This window comes from Primulina huaijiensis, chromosome 5 (genome assembly GCF_012295235.1).
Source record: "Primulina huaijiensis isolate GDHJ02 chromosome 5, ASM1229523v2, whole genome shotgun sequence".
NCBI lineage: Eukaryota > Viridiplantae > Streptophyta > Magnoliopsida > Lamiales > Gesneriaceae > Primulina > Primulina huaijiensis.
The window spans coordinates 4,693,320-4,714,304 of NC_133310.1; the positions used below are offsets into that span (position 1 = coordinate 4,693,320).

General features: G+C 34.3%; 3 protein-coding genes and 1 long non-coding RNA gene across 5 annotated transcripts in view; all 4 read right to left on the reverse strand.

The window, feature by feature from the left end:
* Positions 1-6,392, reverse strand: part of LOC140976479 (uncharacterized) — a 6,904-nt gene extending 512 nt beyond the window's left edge. The window contains exons 1-7 of the mRNA XM_073440660.1: positions 6,300-6,392; positions 4,911-4,992; positions 4,738-4,805; positions 4,533-4,630; positions 2,374-2,510; positions 2,097-2,164; positions 1,117-1,180 (exon numbers count right to left, since the gene is read on the reverse strand). Of these exons, the coding sequence (XP_073296761.1) occupies positions 1,117-1,180; positions 2,097-2,164; positions 2,374-2,510; positions 4,533-4,630; positions 4,738-4,805; positions 4,911-4,992; positions 6,300-6,310 (528 nt within the window). The 5' untranslated portion in view covers positions 6,311-6,392. The remainder of the gene's footprint in view (positions 1-1,116; positions 1,181-2,096; positions 2,165-2,373; positions 2,511-4,532; positions 4,631-4,737; positions 4,806-4,910; positions 4,993-6,299) is intronic.
* A 1,786-nt stretch (positions 6,393-8,178) lies between these two features.
* LOC140976480 (ribulose bisphosphate carboxylase small subunit, chloroplastic-like) lies at positions 8,179-9,326 on the reverse strand. The gene is made up of 3 exons (XM_073440661.1): positions 9,080-9,326; positions 8,746-8,880; positions 8,179-8,668 (listed from the first exon to the last, which is right to left on the reverse strand). The coding sequence occupies exons 1-3, from the start codon at positions 9,251-9,253 to the stop codon at positions 8,435-8,437; spliced, it is 543 nt and encodes a 180-aa protein (XP_073296762.1). The 5' UTR covers positions 9,254-9,326; the 3' UTR covers positions 8,179-8,434.
* A 4,625-nt stretch (positions 9,327-13,951) lies between these two features.
* On the reverse strand, positions 13,952-15,145 carry LOC140976481 (uncharacterized). Its single transcript, XR_012175224.1, has 2 exons — positions 14,526-15,145; positions 13,952-14,462 (listed from the first exon to the last, which is right to left on the reverse strand). It is a non-coding gene; the product is annotated as an uncharacterized lncRNA (long non-coding RNA).
* A 1,605-nt stretch (positions 15,146-16,750) lies between these two features.
* On the reverse strand, positions 16,751-20,441 carry LOC140976482 (hexosyltransferase GAUT11-like). 2 transcript variants are annotated; one of them, XM_073440662.1, is made up of 3 exons: positions 20,238-20,441; positions 19,733-20,073; positions 16,751-19,064 (listed from the first exon to the last, which is right to left on the reverse strand). In XM_073440662.1, the coding sequence occupies exons 2-3, from the start codon at positions 19,886-19,888 to the stop codon at positions 17,607-17,609; spliced, it is 1,614 nt and encodes a 537-aa protein (XP_073296763.1). In that variant the 5' UTR covers positions 19,889-20,073; positions 20,238-20,441; the 3' UTR covers positions 16,751-17,606. The 2 variants fall into 2 exon arrangements, with proteins under 2 accessions (XP_073296763.1, XP_073296764.1); XM_073440663.1 differs by having other exon boundaries at positions 20,173-20,441.
* Between the last annotated feature and the right edge of the window lie 544 nt (positions 20,442-20,985).

Sequence of the window (20,985 nt, forward strand, 5' to 3'; positions counted from 1 at the left end):
TATATATAATGTATAATGTTGTACGTTTATGTTTAGATATTTGTTGATAGCAATAATTGCCCAATCGTGTGATTGTTGACTATAGCTGTTGATATGACTGTGATCCAAAATGATGCTTCAGCGTGATGCGATGATATATATATATATATATATATATATATTGCTATCAACAAATATCTAAACAGAAACGTACAACATTATACATTTGCTTAGAATTAATAAGTTTCATATTCAAGAAAACTAAAAAACATGGACTTGTCACAATTACACTTGCCTCTATTCTCATGTGCTTACTAACATAACCGTAAAACATACAATGCAAACTCGTCTTTTCCCATAAAATTTCATAAACTGCTATTTCAGCATAAACACACACTGCAAACTCGTCTTTTCCCATAAAATTTCATAAACTGATATTTCAGCATGAACACAGACAAAATTCAACTTACATTCACAATTTTGCAATGTCTAACAACCTAACTCTTTAACGAGCATCAATCTGACATTTTTCATCGCAATTTCGAAAGCAAAAGTCCACGCAGAGACACACATTATATTATCAGTGGAAAACATTGTCTACACTATTAGACAAAGTGGTGACAGGAATAATACAGAGGTCAATCATAGTGGATTTAAGACTGAACTCGTACAATCTTAAAGAATGAGATTTTTTCCAAATTTTAACTCACTTTGTCTCGTCGTTTGAAAATAATCAATAAATACACACACTTTTTTAAATGAAGTTTCAAGTTTCCAATCATCTTAATTTCAAAAAATTGAACACGTTTTCAAATAAACAAATATTATATCAGCTTCCAAATCTTTTTATCACACCTACTTCACTCTCTAAATCTTTCCAAAACAATTTCAAAAAATGTCTGATATTCTAAATAATTGGAAGCCAGAAAAACGCAAGTATAACTGATTATTATTTACTTTAACTAAATCAAAGTTGTGAGAGTGGTCAGTTAGGATAAGTACTAGACGGCCTGTTCAGACTCATTTCTAACACTTGCCACAAAAAATGGAACATGCAACTATTATAAGACAAATGCAAAACAAGCTAAAGGCTCCACGGAATGCATTTAGAAAAGAGTAGTGCAATGTGAGAACTACCTTCCAGAGGCCATCATTAAGATAATGCATATTATCCACACCAATCCCCTTGTTAATTGCTCGTCTGCATTAGAGAAAACCATGGTGCATAATAAACGGAAAATAAACTTTTTTTTTGGGTAAATGAAAATGCTAAGGTTTTATAAAGACACCTAAAAAACAGGTTGAGCCATAGGAACCTGGGAACCGGAGGCCCGCCATGCATGGGCCAGAAGTGACCCAGCAGGAATGAGCAGTAACCTCACCCAGGCACAGCCCGTCCATATGACGTGGCCTTCCGCACTTTTCTAACTCGCAAATAGTATCTAACATGTAAGTTCAAGCTATCATATGATAACCAGCACCTTTAATTTTGAGTATTCACTTCAGTTCCAGCTTGACAGAAAAATAGGTGAAGTAAAAAAGTTGGACACAACATGGTTCAGAGGCGGATGCGATAGATCAGATTTTAATTTATAATTGGTGGGACAAATTGGGAAATGGGAGATAAGAGTTCAGTACTTCAGTTGAGCTGTATTGAGACAAAACAGAAACTATGACGGTTGAGATCCATAAACAGAAACTAAACCAGTGGAATAAGCACACCGAAAGTAAAAAGGTGTAGCATGCCTTCGAGGAACAAACATATACCAAATGCCTAAGGGAGTCATCGGCCTCACTTTTCATTTACAATGGATAGCTCACCCCCTTAGTAAGTGGGAAGGAGGAAATTAAATGCAGACATTCTTATGTTACCCCAAGAGAAGTACACATTCACAAAAATGATGTGTTCACAGCTCCTGAAAGTATGTGGTTGACAATAGATAAAAAAAAATCTGCTTCCACAAAATAAGTAAAAGTGTAAAACATAGAACACTTTTTAACATATTTTATGGCAAAACATGTAAACAAATAGTAAGACATTAGATCTAAAATTAACTTCCACAAAATACGTAACCAGAAACTTCTTTTTTAGCACATTCAAGACAAAATCAACTTACATATCTTTGGCTGACATTTTAGTGAATCCAATAGCAAGAGCATGTTGTTTCCCTTCTGCCATTATAGCCTAATTGCCATCAATAATAAAATAATGATTGTTGTTACTTCAAACGTGAATGGAGTAAGCCTCACTACGGCATGTGAAAAACAATTTAAAATATCCATGCAACAAGCAGCTAAGGACAAAATTTAGTTGCTTCCACACACACATCTAACTGTGTGATGTATGTACATCAATAAATCAATGACATGATATTTTTCAATGTTAAGACTAACCACCGGAGTTTCAGCATCGACTTTATCATCCAAGGCACCCCCAGGAGAAGTAAGCCCCGGACACATTATATTCGCACCAGAAAGTACAAATTTTATCGCTCCCCTGTCAACTTGCAACTTCTTCATTATATCTGGGTCTGAAAAAAAATGTGCAGTTAATCAAATATGAAAGCTGAGCTGACTCAGAAATCATTACAAGCAACTTACTCAAAATCATGTATCTAGTTGACACAGTAAATAATTTTGTACAATGAATTGCATGAAAAACGAAATTTGCAGCTCTCCCTCACAGTTTCATCAAGGATTTTCTTTTTATAAACTTTATCTTACTCTATAAACCAATAAGCAGATTAGGTGAAAGGAAAAAGTACATGGTGTATGTGACAACTATGCTGTTATGTTCGCCTGAGAAAGAGGTATCTTGGTATAAATAATCCGTCTATAAAAAAAAGTACGTGATATTTTATTACCAGCTGATTGGCATGATATTGAAACTATTTTAGACAATAGGACATCTTTCTAGAAGTAATAAACAATTTGGTACTAGATGTGATATCACATCTGATGTCTTGTGATAATACAACAAAGATCAGTGAATAACGTAAATAGTCAATTCTTGTTCCATCCCTAGTTTTGAAAAAGTAAGATTTTCATCTTAGGTTCAACTGGAATCCTATTAAAGCAGTAAAATTGTATTTGGCTAGTTTTAACACATTCAAAATTTGCTGCTAGAGAGTAGAGGCAACAGTGAGGAAGCGAATATATATACAAGTAATATACTTCAAGAAAACGTGAGGGAACACAAAATTAACTGGTGCAAACTCTACTACAACAAAGCACAATAATGTAAAGGCATCCATCATTTCATTAGTCTTGGAATGATGAATTGTAAAAAGATTGGGTTGGCGTGTTATTCCTGTAAACTTTCTATGGCTCAATTTCAGATTTGAAATGATAAGACGTTTCCAACATTAAGTTAAACTTGTTCTTAACTTCTCTACTTTTATTGAACCATACAAGTTGGATTTTACAATTCAGATTTTAAACCATGACAGCATGAATTTTACAATTCCCAATAGAATCTTACTATCCCATCATTGGATATCTCAAAAGTATCCTATATAAGATCTCAATACAACCAACCTCGCGTGCGAGTTTCAAGTGTAAATATTTTGAAAAGTGAAAAAAATTGGATTTATGCATGCAAGGAGCTTTCTGTTGAAATCTACTTAAATTTCCCATATTTCTTCAGATTAAAGATGCAGAAACACTATTATATGCACGTTATACTTGCATCAAAAGGGTATGCACTGATCGACAACAAATACTTTCTGAACCTTTTCGGCCTTGGATTATTTTCCAACCAAAATAACAAATTATTTTCTCTTTTAAATTCATTCAGCAATAGCAATGCGTAAATACTGATAACTTAATTGTTCTTTACAACACTTCTCATAAAATTACACTTGAAGCAGACCGTAAAAGGAACAAGATTACAAGAGAAACACAAAGAAATGTCTGATTTTCAATTTTAAAAAAACACAACCTCTATCATTCAGCTCCGCCCCTCAATATCATTTCGATTAACTTTAAAACAAGTCTAGAGATCTATTTTCTAACTCCCCGAATCTTCAAGATTTGGGCTAATGTTTAGTTTTTTCCATCGTCATCGTGGGGTTACACTAAAATTGAAGGTGAATTAATAGCCCAATTAGGAGATATATAGGAAACGCCAATATTTCACTAAAAAAAATTTTTAACATCCTCAATATGGGCTAAGAATTCAATTTAGATAGAAAAGAGCTTCTTTACTTCGGATCCCACACGATGACTTGAATTTCATGAAGCTGGTGTCTCTTCTTCTTTCTCTTTTCTTTGATTATTTCCTCCCAGTACAGTTCATCTATATCTGTGACAATTTGTTTTCATTGGTTTCTTTAAATCTTCTACAGAACAGTGTCACTTCCTTAAAATATATAATCATCCTAAAATATCCACTGTAATTAATATTGTCAAAATGTGCTGTAGCTACAGATGTCAAATCAATTTAGATCTCCCTTTAACTATCTCATAGATCAGAAGCCACTTTTGCAGCAGCCAGATTAATGTGTTTATACTGTAACTCAAGTATATTACAATACAAAAAACAAATTGCTTACACTGATGAAGAAGTCTTAGAGTTGGCATATATGGTCCATCACGAATGTTGAAAAATAGAGGCACGTTGTTTACCAGGACCAAATTCAGATGATTTTGACTTCACAAAAGAAAAATGGAGATATTGTAACATCAGAAACAGAATTAAGGACTGTAGAATATAACTACGGAGTTTCAAGCTATAGGAATTTTCAGAAAGAAAAAAACCATTTTGCAACAATCAGCGGAGACTTTTTTGGCAGCAAATCATCCAACACAGGTTCCAGCCCTGGGTACTGGGGAAAAAAAAAGAATAGGTACACAGCACTTGAATATTTTAATAAAATCCAGAAGTAACTGTTGCCATTCAATAGGTTAAAAAAGCCAGAATCATTCCGAACCTCATCTGCAACGCTTTGCCGAATTTTTCGTTGCACAGATGCCTTCACTTGATTTTGAGCAGAAACTTCTTCAGATGAAAACCTAAAAGTGGAAATAAGAAGCTTGTCAGATATAAATGCAATGTCAACGGACCAGACGAGGGTCATAAAGAAAGCTAGAGTATCATCATCCAGAAAAAAAGGTCAAACCCAAACTAATAAGGCAGCAGAATCACAAAGGCTGTTCAAATCACAACTAAAGCATTAAATCACCAATATTACAAAGATGAAAAGTGTCTAAGCAGGATTATTTAGAAATTCCTAGCAGCAGCTATAGAAATTAACGGCCGGGTGGAATAAACGAGTAAAAGAGGCATACAGTACTTTTTCACCTGTTAAGCAAGTTCAGAGACCTATGAAAACTAATGGGACAGAAAAGAACCTGTGAAAAATGAAGAACACTTACACAGGCAGCCTTCTGTTTTTAGAAAAACAAAGGAGAGTAGACTGTGGAGAGAATTGCCAATCAAGAAAGTTTTAGTCAAAAGTATGAAATAGGATGGGTATTTCCTTCTCCGTTAATACAATGAAAACTATTTTCAAATAGTTTATAAAGGCTTTCAGGGGATCGACTCAAATTACAAGTCGAGGATTTTGGCAATGTCTTCACCATCTAGTGTAATTGATAAGCCAGTGAAAAGTATGTTTTTTCAGGAGTCAGGACGAATGCTTAGCATTTATTCAGTCAAGTTGTATGATTTTAGAGGCATGCAAGATTATAATTTACCACCCAATGACATTTTTTAGTGGACGTAGTTGCTTACACGACATTGTTGCACCATGAAATCTTCAATTTTACTGATCAAACAAAACAAAAAACAAATGGACCAGGTAAAGAAGTATACTTTCTGATAAACATGAACAGCTAGCAAATAATAAATGCCAATTTGACATATAATTTCCAGCCTATAAGCTGAAGCAAAGAATCTTCATAAAATAATTTCCACAGAAGTTCATATTGCAATGTCTTATGCAGCCTAATTGAGAATTAGGACCATTATAAGTCCTTCTTCAACAAATTGGCATCTTCCCCTTTTTTCTTTCTGTTTTTGATCCAACCTATTTGGTTTCAGTAGAGAACGTGATGAAAAATAAAAATGCCCAATTAACAGCAGTACTCCAATTCCATAGAAAGAAAGAAAGAAAGAAAGAAAGGAAACAACATATATCATTCAACCCACCAACCAAAATTTGTACATATAGGATCACAAGGAAAACCGCCCTGAGTGTGAGATTAAACACAACTAAAAATCGGATATTCAATGCGTTGATCTAGTTTTTCTAAACAATCGAGTGGAATAAAACAAAATCCCAGTAGATTCAATCGAATACAAATAATTTAGCTCTTACTTCTTGAACATTCTTCCGAGAAGTGCGAATAGGGTTTTAGGAAACGTTAGCGGGCAAAATCGATCAACGGTGTCAATTCAATTTAACCCCACACTCATAATTAATTTTATATATATACAATTTCTTTTCCAAAACAAAGAAAGAGTTCTTCCCTGTAGAAACGGAAATTTCAAAACCCCACAAATCAATACTTATCAACGAAATAGAGATCAAAGTTTTAAGTTACGATTATATTTTATATGAGATCGAGTCTCACGAATATTTATTTTTATTTTTATTTTTAAGATGAGTTAATGATTTCTTTATTTATAATAAAAAATAATAATTTTTCATAAGTAACTCAAATAAAATATTTGTTTCACAAAATTGACTCACGATATCATCTTACATGAATTTTTGTGTTGAGTTTTTGTTGTTTTTCATATTTATTGCTAATATAAACTTCAAATAATGATAATAATAAATAAAAAAATTTATCATTTAATAATAGCCATGATTATGATAACAACAGATGATAATAATAACAATTTTATAACATTTTATAATAATATTAGTAATTTAAAAAAATTGAATAATTATTAATATAAATTTTTAAAATTTATTTGTTATCAAAAATAATTTATTCAAATCCTTTCTTATTTCTCCTAGAGACCATTATAAGAGTGCAATAGACAAATCATTCAATTATCGTCCTTATTTTCATTTGAAGTTTGACATTTCCATACTATTCAAGATAATTTAGTATAAAAATAATTTTAAGTTTAAAAAGTTTTAAAAACATAAAAAAAAAACCTGATCAATTATTCTTTAAAATTTATACTTGGTAACATATTTTTTAAATGCATTTTCATAAAAAAAATATAAAAAAACATTTTCATAAGTTTTTTTTATTTATAAAACACAAAATATAATTCGGAATAAAAGAATTATTCTCCTTAGTGCTATTTCAAATTCGACTTATTGTTAATCCTCTTACCATACACAACTTCCAATCGTTACTTCCGATAAGTCTCCTTTATAAGTCAGTTGAACAGCTTGTTCCTTTATAACATAATTAGCATCATCTTCGGATTTCAGTCAAACAAGAGATATATTATACTCCATCTTGTTTATGGATTCTCAAAGAGTATGAAAAGTTGAGAAATAGTACGCCCAGTTCATTAGACTTTTGACGTAGTAACATAAGCCTGAGGCCAAATCAACTCTTTTATCATTGTGATACCAAAAAAAAATGTCTTAAAATTGTGAGAAGAACTTTTGAAATGTATTCCCCATTGGGCCAAGGATTATGGATTGAGCTAGGGGTGTCTGTCTATTCGGCTACACGATATATATATACAAAATGTTTACTAAATTATTCCACGATTCTTCCCCACTTGCCGCCAACCAAACACTACGTCGTAAGAGCTCAATGTGATAAAGATATGGATATGATGATGAGACTCCACCACCCATTCCTCCAAAAAATCTATCAAGGATAACTCTTCTTTGCTTCATCTGTTTTTTGTTGACCGGAAATCACAGCTGCTATCAAGCAATTGTTTTTAACGAGAAAATGTTGGGAGAATAAATCGAACTCAAGATCATTTAGTTTCTGTTCATCTGTTCTATCAACTCAGTCATGTATAGGTGCAATTATAATGTTTTCAAAAATATTAATTAATATACCATAATATATTATCTATTCTATTACCTCACTCCATTGGTTCCAACCACTCGGAAAACTATATGTGTGGCCAGAAATTTAATTTGTACTGTTTTCTTGACTGAAACATAGATAACTGAAACATAATTAAACCCCAAGCAAGTAAAAATCAATGAGGAATGCATAAAGAATCGAAAATTAAAATAGGAAGTGCGAGAGATGAATTTATAAACGAAAAGAAGTAGTTTGATTTTATAAATTTGTAATACATGATATCCTCTTACATTCCAGATGTATCCCCTCGAGATAGAATCGATAAAGGATAGCAGAAAATGAGTTTGATGGAACAAAATATAGAAAAACAATTAACAGAAACTTGAAGGAAAGAAAATGATCGTGCAGTGATCATCAGCTGGAACCAAGAAACGATCGATGACCCTCTAAACAAGTGTCAAAGGGAAATCATATATATAGATTTCTGGTGCCGGATTTAGTCTGAGCCTGGGGGCTTGTAGGCGATGAAACTAATGCACTGCACTTGGCGGTAGGCGTCGAACCCGAGGACCCTCACGAAGAAGTCGGGATGGATGGTGGAAACCTCCTTTACCTCCTTGATCACCTGGACGGGGTCTGTGCACCCGAACATGGGCAGCTTCCACATTGTCCAGTATCGCCCGTCATAGTATCCCGGGCTCCTGTTGTTCTCACGTTCAATGTATGGCCTCTGCAAATTTCATTACAAACTTCAAATCCCACATATATATATATATACTGATTATCTTCATGAACCAAATCAATTACCTTCTTCTCGAACTCGAGACAGGGAATGAGCTTAAGCCTGAGAAGGTATTCAACTTGCTTTAGGAGCTGCTCCTCGGTGAGGGGGGGAAGGTAGGAAAGAGTCTCGAATTTCCTCAATCCTTCCGTGGGCCATACCTGCAAGATCGAAAAATATATATACGTATATATGTAAATATTCGGGCAGGAGGTGAAATTATGTACAAAGTGTACGTCGCCGGTGTTTCTAGTTCTCAAGCTCTACAAATTAACAAACTTCACCTTTTCAGCTAGCTAGTTTATGCCCAAGAATCAACTTTTCTTACTAATACATAGTGTATGTAATATATATGTGTACCTTCATGCATGAAACTCTACCGCCATTGTTGGCGACAGTGGTGATGTCGGAGGACTTGCGGGTAGCGGGGAAAGCGACTGCGGACTTGAGCCCGGTGAAAGGTGCCACCATGCTGGCTTGCGCCGGAGCGTTGCGGCTCACGGTGGCTGTGGAGGAGAGCATAGAAGAGGCCATCCTTGTACGATTACTGTAAATATGTTATTCGACGATTCAACGAACGTTGTGTTCCTTTATAATGGCGCGCACCCCCTTGCTTCTACTTGATCATCCAAGGGACTGGATTCGCTTACGTTCGGTCTAGGTGAACTTGGGCCGTCGGATGCCTTTTTCCCCTTCGTGACCACATATATTATAAGGATTGCTGCCTTATCGTTTTGCACCCTCCTCGGCGTGCCACGTGGCAGTAACCTTATCTTCACAATGGGACAGTCGTTTGAGGTTGATACTTCAAGTGAACCGTAGCCCTTCGTCACAATGAGGATCACTCTTTGCTGACAAATTAAGACCCATATCCAAATCAATTAATGATTAAGATCACAAGCTAAATTGAAATAAATGAATATTAGCCGTTTGATTCTATTTGTTCTTGGTGTTTTATTTATTAATCATAAGGTCGATTATGAAAGAATAGACCGATCAGACTCAAGTGGCCAAATATCAAAGGGAAAATTGCAATTTTAGTTATGTAACTTGATACATCTTACAATTTTGATCAATAAATAATATTAAGGATTGAATTATTCGAGTCAATTTGATGCACGAAGTCTCAACTTCTAATTTGTAGGTTAAAGCACTTCTACACATTTATATTGGTTCGTGCACTTTTTTTGAGACAAAAGTTACTAACTCTTTTGAATGTTGTTTATCAGACATCAATGTTCTTCTACGTAACTCTTGTAACGAAAATACTCTCACATTACACAAAACTACTATAAATGTAAACAAAAACAAAGAGGGGAAATAAAGCAAAATGACACTCAATATTTCAAACGAGATAAACAAAGCTTGATGTTTCTCTTTATTTTTGCATAAATAGATTTTAATGTGCATAATATAGGTTTTGTTATTGTTATATAAGTCATGTATGAGAGTATCAATTCCAAATAAGTAATATTCGATAGATTTAGCAATTCCAGGTGAAAAGATACCAAAACAAAAAAAAATGTAAGTTATTGGATGAAAATTAAAACATTGACAAATTATAAGAGTAAAACAAAAAACAAATCAACTTACAAAACTAAAATTACAATTTTCCCCATGTTAGCTATGGGTTAGTAGAATTTGTTGTCTAACACTGTATTTTTTAGTGTTTCACACTCCCCTAGCTTATAAACTTATCATCTTGTGCGTAATTCTTCCGCTTATAAAATTTAATTTCATTAAAAAATTATTGTGAGGGAGTCCAAAAGATATACTTCTTTTATTCATATAGTTAACCATGTTAGACGAAATGTAAACACGAAAGAACATGTGGACTATTATACAAAAAGATTAAATAAAAAATAATAATATATCAATTTTGAGTAGATAAAAAGGAATAAAAACTGCAAACTGAAAAAGAAGCATGTAACAAGTATAGTTTTATCAAACTAGATTTGTCCCCGCCGGTGGTGTTTCGAGGATCAAGACGGACAAATTTTTCCCATGATACAACGGTTAATCCTATAACAATCTAGCACGAAGTTACTACACCTATGAACTGAAAAAGTACTTGAACTTTATTACGGAAACTAAGGTAGCATAAGTAAACGAGAAAAAAGAATGAAAGATTTGTTGCCATGTGTTTTGAGGAATCTGGACACCTCTATTTATAGGTGCAGGAGATCAATGCAGACAGTCATAGGATGGGCATCCAAAAGGCCAAAATTTGGCCAGCCTAATCACCAAAAATATGTCATCTGAAGCACCAATAGACAGCCAGATGAAAGGTCTCATCGTGAAGCTTCAGCCTGAGTATGTGAAAGGTCTTATCCAGAATGGAAAATAAAATAAATATCAAAATGTGGGTTAGCCTAGGTGGGTGATTTTTGTCTTGATCGATGTAACATTCGACATATCCAGGTCGTGCTTGCATAACAGTCAGCCCTTTTCAGTGCAAATCGGGCCCTTGATTTGCATCATCCATGTTCAGTCACGTGTGAGAAAGAGCCTCCTGACTAATCAATGTTACACCTTCATAAATTATAACTCAATATAAGCTCACATATAATAACTTTATTTTCCTGTATGGGACAAACTCATCATTCCATAATTACACCATCCACTTAATATTTTATATTCTAATTTCCATTCATACAAAATGGAAAGCTTAATAGCACAAGACAATTTTTGAAAACTTCGAAGTCTGTCATAGATGTTAATATCGGTACCCATATTATGGAATTTGATGGTGAGATTGCTAAGTTTAATATTTATGATATCATGAAATATCCTCTCGGTGAAAATACAATTAATACTCTTGAAATCACTTGTCACAAGGAAATTCAAAATTTTTGATAAAAATGATTTACAAGAAAGTGTTGAAAGACATGTTGAAATTTCTAATGCTATTTTTTTCCCTCTGATTCATAATCATCTAAAATTGAGCGAAAACTTCCTCCAGACCAACCCAAGCATGTACTGCCGGAAAAATGAGGAAATATTCAAGGGATAGGGATTTCCAAGAAATTCAAAGAGAACAAGCATAGACTAAAATTTGTTATGAAAATACTCAAGTGACATAAAGTAGACAAAATGATCATTTATGAACCACCGTGAGCAACAAGAAAGAATGAAGTCGAGCCAACGACAATAAAAAAGAGACGCTGCTTGGGAGGCAACCCAAGGAGAGTTAGTTTATTTTATTTTATTTTTATTGATTTTTTTAAATTTTTATCCCTTCTTACATTTTAGCTTACATTGAGGACAATGTCTGATTTAGGTACGGATGGGGTATATAGCTTTATTTCTAGTTTCGATTTCTAGTTTTCAATTTTTTTGCATTTTTGTTTAAAAAAACTGGAAAAAAAAAAAGAAAAAAGAAGAGAGTTGAATTTTTTTTGGGGTCCAAAAAATATCTATATCATTTTTTACCTCTCTCGTTTGAATCATGAATACTTCTGATTGCGAGTCTATGAAACAATGATGATTTCTTTGTGTGTAGCTGATTTTGCATTCTTACTATTGCGTTATGGGTAGTTACTCTTGATAATTAGTTGAAAGGAAAAGTGTATGAGATCTAGCACATATGTCATTTTTATTTGTTGTGCTTTGAGCATATGAGCAATCATTATTTCATGCTCCGTTTTCTTTGCTTATGTGTTAGTCGTGCATTATTGATTTTTCTAGAACTTTTATTGTTATACATGTATTTGTTAACACCTTGTAATAGATTATGTGCATAAACAAAATGATAAAGCCGTTAGGTTCAAAAAAATTTCTTTTGCATCATATGTGTCAAGTTTGGTCGATTAAATTATGAAAATACAAGGATTTTAGCAGTTATCCCTATAATTTTAAAGTTAATTGTTTGGAACTACATGAATAAATAATATGTTAGTCAATCACCAGTTATATAATTGAATAGTGGAACCCCATTGAATCAAAATCTATTAATATTGAATTCTTCATTTTATTCCACTCACTTTGATTGATTAATTTCTCATTTTAAATTTATTATTTCTCCCAACCCAACGTGCTAATTTTAATCTTAGTGTTCTATTTAGTTCATATCCCAAAATCTCCTCTTTTTATTTATTTTTCCTCAAAGAAAATAAATATCTCGTTCCATGTGGATTCGACTACTCACCATTATACTAGTTGTATTTGGAAGTAGAAATTTAAGTTTGCTGCAGAACAACAGCACATCAACAACTATGGTTTATTACCTACCTCATGATGTATCCGTGTTTTGATTTGATATGTTGTTTATGTTGTAGAGATGTTATCCAATTAAATTGAAATTTTTGGGAAAATGAATTATATTAATTTGGAGGTAAATTGGTTTTGAGTACTGAGACTCTATTAGAAAGTAGGTTGTTAAGTCTCTTTTCTTTTATAGGGATTAATTTGGCCAAATTATAGCTTTAAATTGTCGGGCTAATTGTTTTGATATTGTGTTTGTTGTGAGTAATTTGAGTAACGAGCCACACAGAAGGTGTATTAACGGAAAATACTTGAAGCATTACTATCCAAGTAGTTGGGTGTGAGTACAGAAAGCAGAAAGTTCTTGAAGTTGCATTATTAAGAAAATATGAGATGTTCTATGGAAATCCATATTGTCTGAAGTAGGTTTTATAACCACTTTAATTAATTTTGTCATCTTTAGTTTATAAAGTCAATGGTGTATGAAGAAATTCTGTCACAGTATGGAGATATACTTATAAGGCATTCCCTACATAGCATGCTTGTAAATAGTAGTTGAACACTTGTGAATAAATAAAAATAGTTGTTCATGAATTTTTTCTGTAGTTGTTGTATTCTTGGGGAGTGTATTTGTGGATTTGTTGGTTATTTTTGGCCAAATTAGTGGTAAAGTGAGCTTTGGTTGCTGCATATCTTGAAACATCAATTAGTCTTGTTAAAAAGATGTGGTGACTCTTGTTTTGGTGAGAAATTAAATGGCTTGTTTTGTAGCAAATTTCGTTGTTGCCAATATTTATGTACAATGTTCAAGAAAATGGGCTTGTTAGTCGTTTTGAGAAAATTTGGACAGAGTTTCCTCTGTAAATGTAACATGCCAAAAATACAAATACCTTTAAATAAAGCCCAAGTAGTAAATATGATAACAACATGTTTTGCAGAACAAAGTTTGGCTTTCAAGCCACTTTTGTAAGTTTACAAATTTGAAGAGATCAGTAAAACCGTTTGTCACCAACAAAAATGCAAAAGCAGTGGAAATCAAAATATCAAGCTATAGTCTATATAACGTAAAGTGACAAATGCCAAAGTAGATCATGTCAACAAAAGAAAAATGAAAATCATTCTAAGTTGTGCAAGGGCAACAAAAACAAGTGTTCAAGAAAGGTCAAGGTTCCGCAAATCTTTCCATTTGAAATGACAATCTGGTCGGACTTGTTCAACATCCTTTAGTATGCCTTTCTTAGTTGATATACTTGCTTTTGGTTCACTTGTTATTACCGAGACACTTAATATTTTTTTTGAGGCTGTCAGAGTTGAGGTGACCTTCCTCTCAGAAATCATGTCATCCAACCTTCTTTCTGTCTTGAAATTTCCAAGTTGTATTAATATTTCTGAGCACGTGGAACTAGAATATTTGAAAGCTGGGATAGAGGGAGCGGTAGGTTGATAGTTTCAGAGGATAAAAGGATATGACTGTAGGAAAGATAAAAACTTGGATTGAAACCACCATTATTTCGGAATCTTCAACAGAATCGGTGAAGGCCTGCAATTGTGAACAAATATCATAATAAAGAATCATTTATTTGGTTTTTATAGCAAGGCATACCTAGGAACAAAGGTGGTGTTGGCAGCCAAAGGAAGATCAGAGTTATCTCGAAGGGTTGGCACTGGGAGACGGAGGATCACTAGCCATTCCAGCAAGTAAAGCAAAATAAATCAATACACTTGATTAATGTGGTGAAGAGGCCCTCCTTAGTTGACAGCCAAGTAATGGCTATTAAACAAGCCACAACAAACAAACAAGATGTTGGTTCTCTTTGAAGTGAAACCGAGATCAAGCCAATTAGACACCTTGTATACTTGAACGAAGTTACATGAAAAAAAATGTAGACAAGATCTCCAGAAAAAACAAAAAGCATATGGCACAAGGATTACATAGAATGGCCAGCAAAGATCGGGGAAGATCGAAATCTCAAGTGTGAAGCTTATCTTGAAAATTTGGAATTTTTGTTTACATATCCGGGGACCTAGAAGCACAAGCATGATCAAACAAGAAGCCAATGATTTAACCAAATATCTTCGGCCAAACTTTGAATCATCAAGTACTGAATATTCAAGCCCATTTATATCTTAGACAATCAATCAAACACCTTACAAACAAGTGGATGAAGATATATTGAAATTTTAAACTTTATATATGCCATGCAAAAATGAGAAGGACAATGAGTTTACTTGTTCCCTGGAGTTCTGCGTCTGGACATGGGAGAGGTAGACCCAGTGATCGTAATGTCGCGGGTTATGGCAAGAGAGGTGGTATCACGACTGCTTGCTAGAGGACAGAGGAATGAAACAATGAATCGAAAAAAAGACAAAAGTGCGAGAAGAAAAATACAACTTTGGGTGTGAAAAAGAAACTTGGAGCTTGAAAGGTTTGAAAGAAGAGTATGATTAGATAAAGAGTCGTGTGAATTTGATTCTACAAGTAGATGTGTAGGAGAAAAGGAGGAAACTGGAGATTAAGTTATTTCTTCCTCCATGATACCAAGGCCTGGGCCCAATTGGAAAGCTCAGAATAGTGTTCAGCCTCCCGGGCACTTCACTTCTTCCCGGACACTTTTCTTCTTCTCGGACAGTTATTGTAGCTCGGGCTCTTATACAAGCATCCGGATAATCGACCACCCGAACCACCTCGAGAATTGAACCACACTCGAGTATGATTGATACAGGCCGTCTAATCTGTCAGAACAACTTGGGCTTGGAGTATCCTAGAAGTCATCAGAAGCTAGGGTATGGGCAACCAACTTGCCATACTTAGTAGGTGACACTGGAATCAAGATACTTACCTCATTTTCTACTATAAATAGCAGGTATTAATGTCATTTACAGAGGCTGAAACCTTTGAATTCTCAAGCATTTACATATTTTCTCTCTTTTGTTCATCTAAAAAGTTTGCTCACATCACTCCATCTTTGAAAATTGGACTTTGGACCTCATTTGTTTGGATAAATGGAGGCATGATGAACGTAACAGGCTTAAATATAGCCAAATTAGGTTGTTGGCCACAGGGGCATTTGTTTGACCCAAATTATGCGAAAAATCCCATCGACAACAAAAGTCCATCAGATGTAAAAAACAAAATGTTGTCAAAGTCCACTAGAGTTGCAGTTGGTTCGAGAAGGCGTACGACTGAGGAAGTTAGCCCACGATCTATGATAGAAGATCGTTGAAGATGGCTAAATCACTGGGAAGAACGGAACAAAAACAAACAAGAGTCATCAGGGAAAATTCCCCGACAAATTCATCAACAAACAACATCAAAAAATTATGAAAATTTTCACGATTATTCATTTCGCTTATTTCAATTTTCATTAGCATAATTTCTTCAATTTCTTGTTATCTCCAATTTTCTTTTTCAAAATGTTGCTCAAGTTAATAACAACATAATTAAATTTAATGTTGGTCATGGATATCTTATGTAATTTTCATCATATTCATCGACCAAATTATTAGCTTTAAAGTCATACCGAGTGAACTATAACGAACTATCGAATCAAGACATACAGTTTGATCATATTAGTCAGATTAATCACAAACTTGACATGATTACGTGTTTGGCACGTCCCCGCGAATTTTATGTGCAAACACCTTGTAAATAAACAAAAAACAGAAAACACACTAATTTATGACAAAAATTATAGTTCAATGTGTAAATAATAATACACTAGAAAAAATATTCCAAAATGTTATCATTTTTCTTTTTAGATTTGAGGGAGAAATTTGCTACAAAGAGATAAATACTCAATAAATTTGAACGCATCGGATTTGTTATTTAGTACTATACAAGTTCAACAAAAAAGATACATTCCTTAATGTTGATACAAAGAGATCTCAGTACAATAAAGCGATGATATTTATTCAACCTACATGACTAAAACCGGTGAATGGGTGATAGGGGTGCCATAACAAGAACGATCCCCTTTTCTTTCTCTTTCATTGTGAGCGGAAAACCAGAACCTACCACTTCTCCCCTAGATATGAACTGTTGGCAAATGTCATGCCAACGGAAAAATAACAGTATACTGTCCAAAAATCTTCTCAAAACACGTCTTCTTAGCCCATCAAGCAATTATAGGAACTAAATAAACAAATTAAATACTGAACCCAATAATATTTTACATTCAACTAACACAATGGAAGAAACTAAATGCTAAGCAAAGAAAGCATACCCAAATTATAACAATAAATTCTCTTTAATTACTTTCAAGTACATTGCAATTCCAATATTCGACCTTTCGGGGTTTTCTTGAAGGTCGGTATGGGGATCATATCAACTTGACTGCATAAGGCACTAAGTCCCAATGTGCCTTCTCACTAAAAAGGGAAGATACAAGAAATATATCTTGCAACTTGTTCGAGAAAACCATAGATCGGTGGCATTTACGTGGGAGCTAAAAGAATCCCATCAGCCAAAAAATGAAATCTCATAAACCTTGACCAGATTTATGGTTCCAAGCTACACTGATAAAAATTCTCTTTCAACATATATTTTACTTGAAACACTTGAGCAGAAAAGGCTTCTCCATAAAAGTCAAAATTTTCTGTTACTAAACTACTGTTATGCAATCAGATTCCTTTAAAAAAGAATACGAAAGATGAGGATTGATTATCCTCGTCTTAGAAAGATCATTTATAAGCTTGTCGCGCATTCTTGAAGATAAGGGTGAGTCTGATGCACATACTGTTCCCACAGAGGTCTATACCTGCCTATACTAAGATCTAGCCAGGGTTTCATGTTCCCATTGAAGTGAATCACGGCAGCAGTCTCGATTAAGCGGCTGTCAATATTCATGTCAAAACCCAATCCTAAGACATGCCATCTCCGATCAAGTGGCTCCGTCAATCCATAGAAAGCTAAAAGTCCAGGAGGAAGTGTGCCCAGCTTCCAAAGTGACTTGTCGGCATTTTGTTCCTGCCAATGATGATATCTTGCGGTCACATTCGCTTTTCTCCAAGAAATCAAGTCAAAAACATTCATCCCAAATGCCCATCCACACGCTTGAGGATCAAATTTTGTGCTGATCAGTGGGTTCGAAAAATTGAGGTACTTGTAGTAGCGGTGGAAAGATTCAAGACAAGTTTCAACCGCGCCATTTACATTTCCATGCAAATCCAAGGAAAAGAGAGGAATCAAATCCTTCTGAACCACAATGTCATCATCGAGAAAAACTACCTTTTCCAATTGGGGATAAATCTCAGGGATATAGAACCGAAGGTGATTTAGAATAGACAGATACTTGGGATTACGAAACTTCGGCTCAAGAGTAGTATCTTGCCAACTTCCAAAGTAGTATTTCTGTGAATCAACATCATGGAGCTGTTTTACCAGTGGAGAATAGGACGCATTCAACCATGCAAAGTCTTCGATATTTTGGACTTCTACAGCAGCACCTTTGAAATCATTACTGAGGAACCAAGCCTGCATTGCCCCATATTTTACTTCATTTGTAACAACATGGAATACAAGTTGCTTTGGATGTTCGGCATTAGACACTGTAGAATTAACGACGACTGAAACAGCCAGAATATTATCTGAAAATATACAAAAGTGGTAAAGATTAATGTCTGTTAATCGAGGAGAGTTCCGACTCTCATCTGCAAGCTTCTGGATCGACTTGTTCCGAAGCCAATTGGCAGTGAGTTTCATGTCAATGCAATGAAGCTTCTTGGGTAGTGATTCAGCAGCCAATTGTGCAAATACAGTACTCTGGACATTTGCGGCACTTGCACGTTCTTCCAGAGCTTGAATATGAGACTTCATTGTCATTATTGTCGTCGCGATATCATAATGGGCATCTTGTGCCTTAAAAATCAGGGATGATAAACTTTTAATGATCGGTTCAGCCTCCTCTAGATCTATGGGCTCGTCTCTCATTGCAGCCTTGGAGAGCAAGAATTGGCAACTTCTTATTTTTGAACTAAGCTCCCAAGCAAGATGAAGATTATTATGTTCCTTGGCTATAACAACATAAGCTTTGGCAAGGGTCATCTGCTCTGCTAATTGTCTGGCATATGATCTGGCACTTGATATATCTTCGGTAAAATTTCGATTCTCGTGAGATTCCCTGTTGTTGAACTCATTTCTCTCCTGGAAAAGAAAGAAATAAGTCAAAGAAACAAATAAATAGAAACTGTGAACTTTTCTCAACTAGATAGAATTATCTTCATTTTGTAGTAAATTGTAAATTTAGATACATTATAAAATCATTAAACTTTTGGAACACATGTTAAAAAACAATAAATCATACAAAAGGCGTCCAAATATATCTTCCATTATCTAAAATGGCAAAGTTACAATAAAATAATGTAACCTTAGTTGGCGCTCCATTCACTGCCAATAACTAAAATGATCTGGTACAAGTGGGATCAACGCTCCCTTCCTTTGTCCATCATTATGGTGACACCAAACTCTAAATTATGAGGTTAAATCTAACACTATAATATACTCATATCCTTTGAAGACGTGGTAATTCTAAAAGTTCAATCTCAAGGATCATCAGAAGCAGCACAACAAACCGAAAACTCTAGTAATATGGTACAAAACTTCCCACATCACTGGAAAATATCGTAAACCAAATTATGAGAATCAGATTTCCTCATTTGAAAGAAGAAGAAAATAATTTCTACATCTCAATATATATTAAAAAAAACTCGCATCCAACGAGAAGGGGGATTTTGTACCATCCAACTAACAGAAGCAGAAGCAGAAAGAAACATAAATGTCAACAAAAAATAACTGTGTCAAACCAATCTTACCATCACTGGCTGTTCCGCGTGATCCTCATCATTATGGTTATGCTGAACAACGAACAAAACAAATCCAACAAAAGAGAATACCAAGAGAAGTGCACAGATCCAATACGATAACCTCCTACGGATCGGGCGGCGATAGTCGGCTGGCCGACGCCGCATTTTCGCTTGAATATCCCACAATTAAGCTCCAAATCAAGAACACAAGAAAGGGTCCCAATTAGATTGGATAAAGCCGGCCAACAACAACGAGAAGCCGGAAAACCCACTTGCCTATTACTTCTCAAACTCGAGAAATCAAAGAAACGCCCATGCAGAAGCCTCAATCACCTTCCAACTTCTGACTCCTGAAATCAGAACCCAACAATTCAATTAGCGAAGAACCCCTGTAAATCAAGCGTTGCATAACCTGCTATTTCTTCTGATCGTTATGCTTGAATGCTCACGCTAACACATGAAATCCCAAGTCTCGGAGCAGGGAAACGTGAATGCTCGCGGGCTTTCAGTTTACCTGTGGAAGAAGCAACTTTGGGCAAATCTTGTCTTGATAAAAGAGGCGCTGGACGGCCTGGCCTGCACCTGAATACCTTGTGCCACTCTACTACTAAATCTTGATTATTAATATAATTATCGTTCTATATCTAAATATGTCAACTCAATCCTCCAATATATAAGTGTATGAAATGTTTCTGAATCGGACTTAAAAAGTTTGAGACGATATAGTAAGTTCAGATTCAATTGCAATAAACAGTGATACGGTCTCACGAATCTTTATGTGAGACGAGTCAACCATATCGATATTCACAATAAAAAATAATACTCTTAGCATAAAAAATAATATCTTTTCATGGATGACCCAAATAAGATATATGTCTCACAAAATACGACCTGTGATACCGTCTCACACAAGTTTTTACCTTGTAATAAGCTAAAAAAATATATCGGACTTAAGTTTTGATGAATGTATTTCTCTTATGTATGGATTTAAAATAATTATTTTAATTATTTACCAGAGAGTAAACTATTTACAATAATATTTATTTTGAGATGAGTGTAAGATACTTTATTTTATTTTATATTATATTATTGAAATAATAAATAAAACAAAAAAACATTTAATATCAAAGAAACTGATGTGTGGTGTTTAATTTGGAAATTGATATGTTGATGTTAAGTATTGATTATTGAAATTAAAATGTCAATAAGCATTCATTAGACAATAAATTTGATAATTATAAAAATAGACTGTCAGATAAATG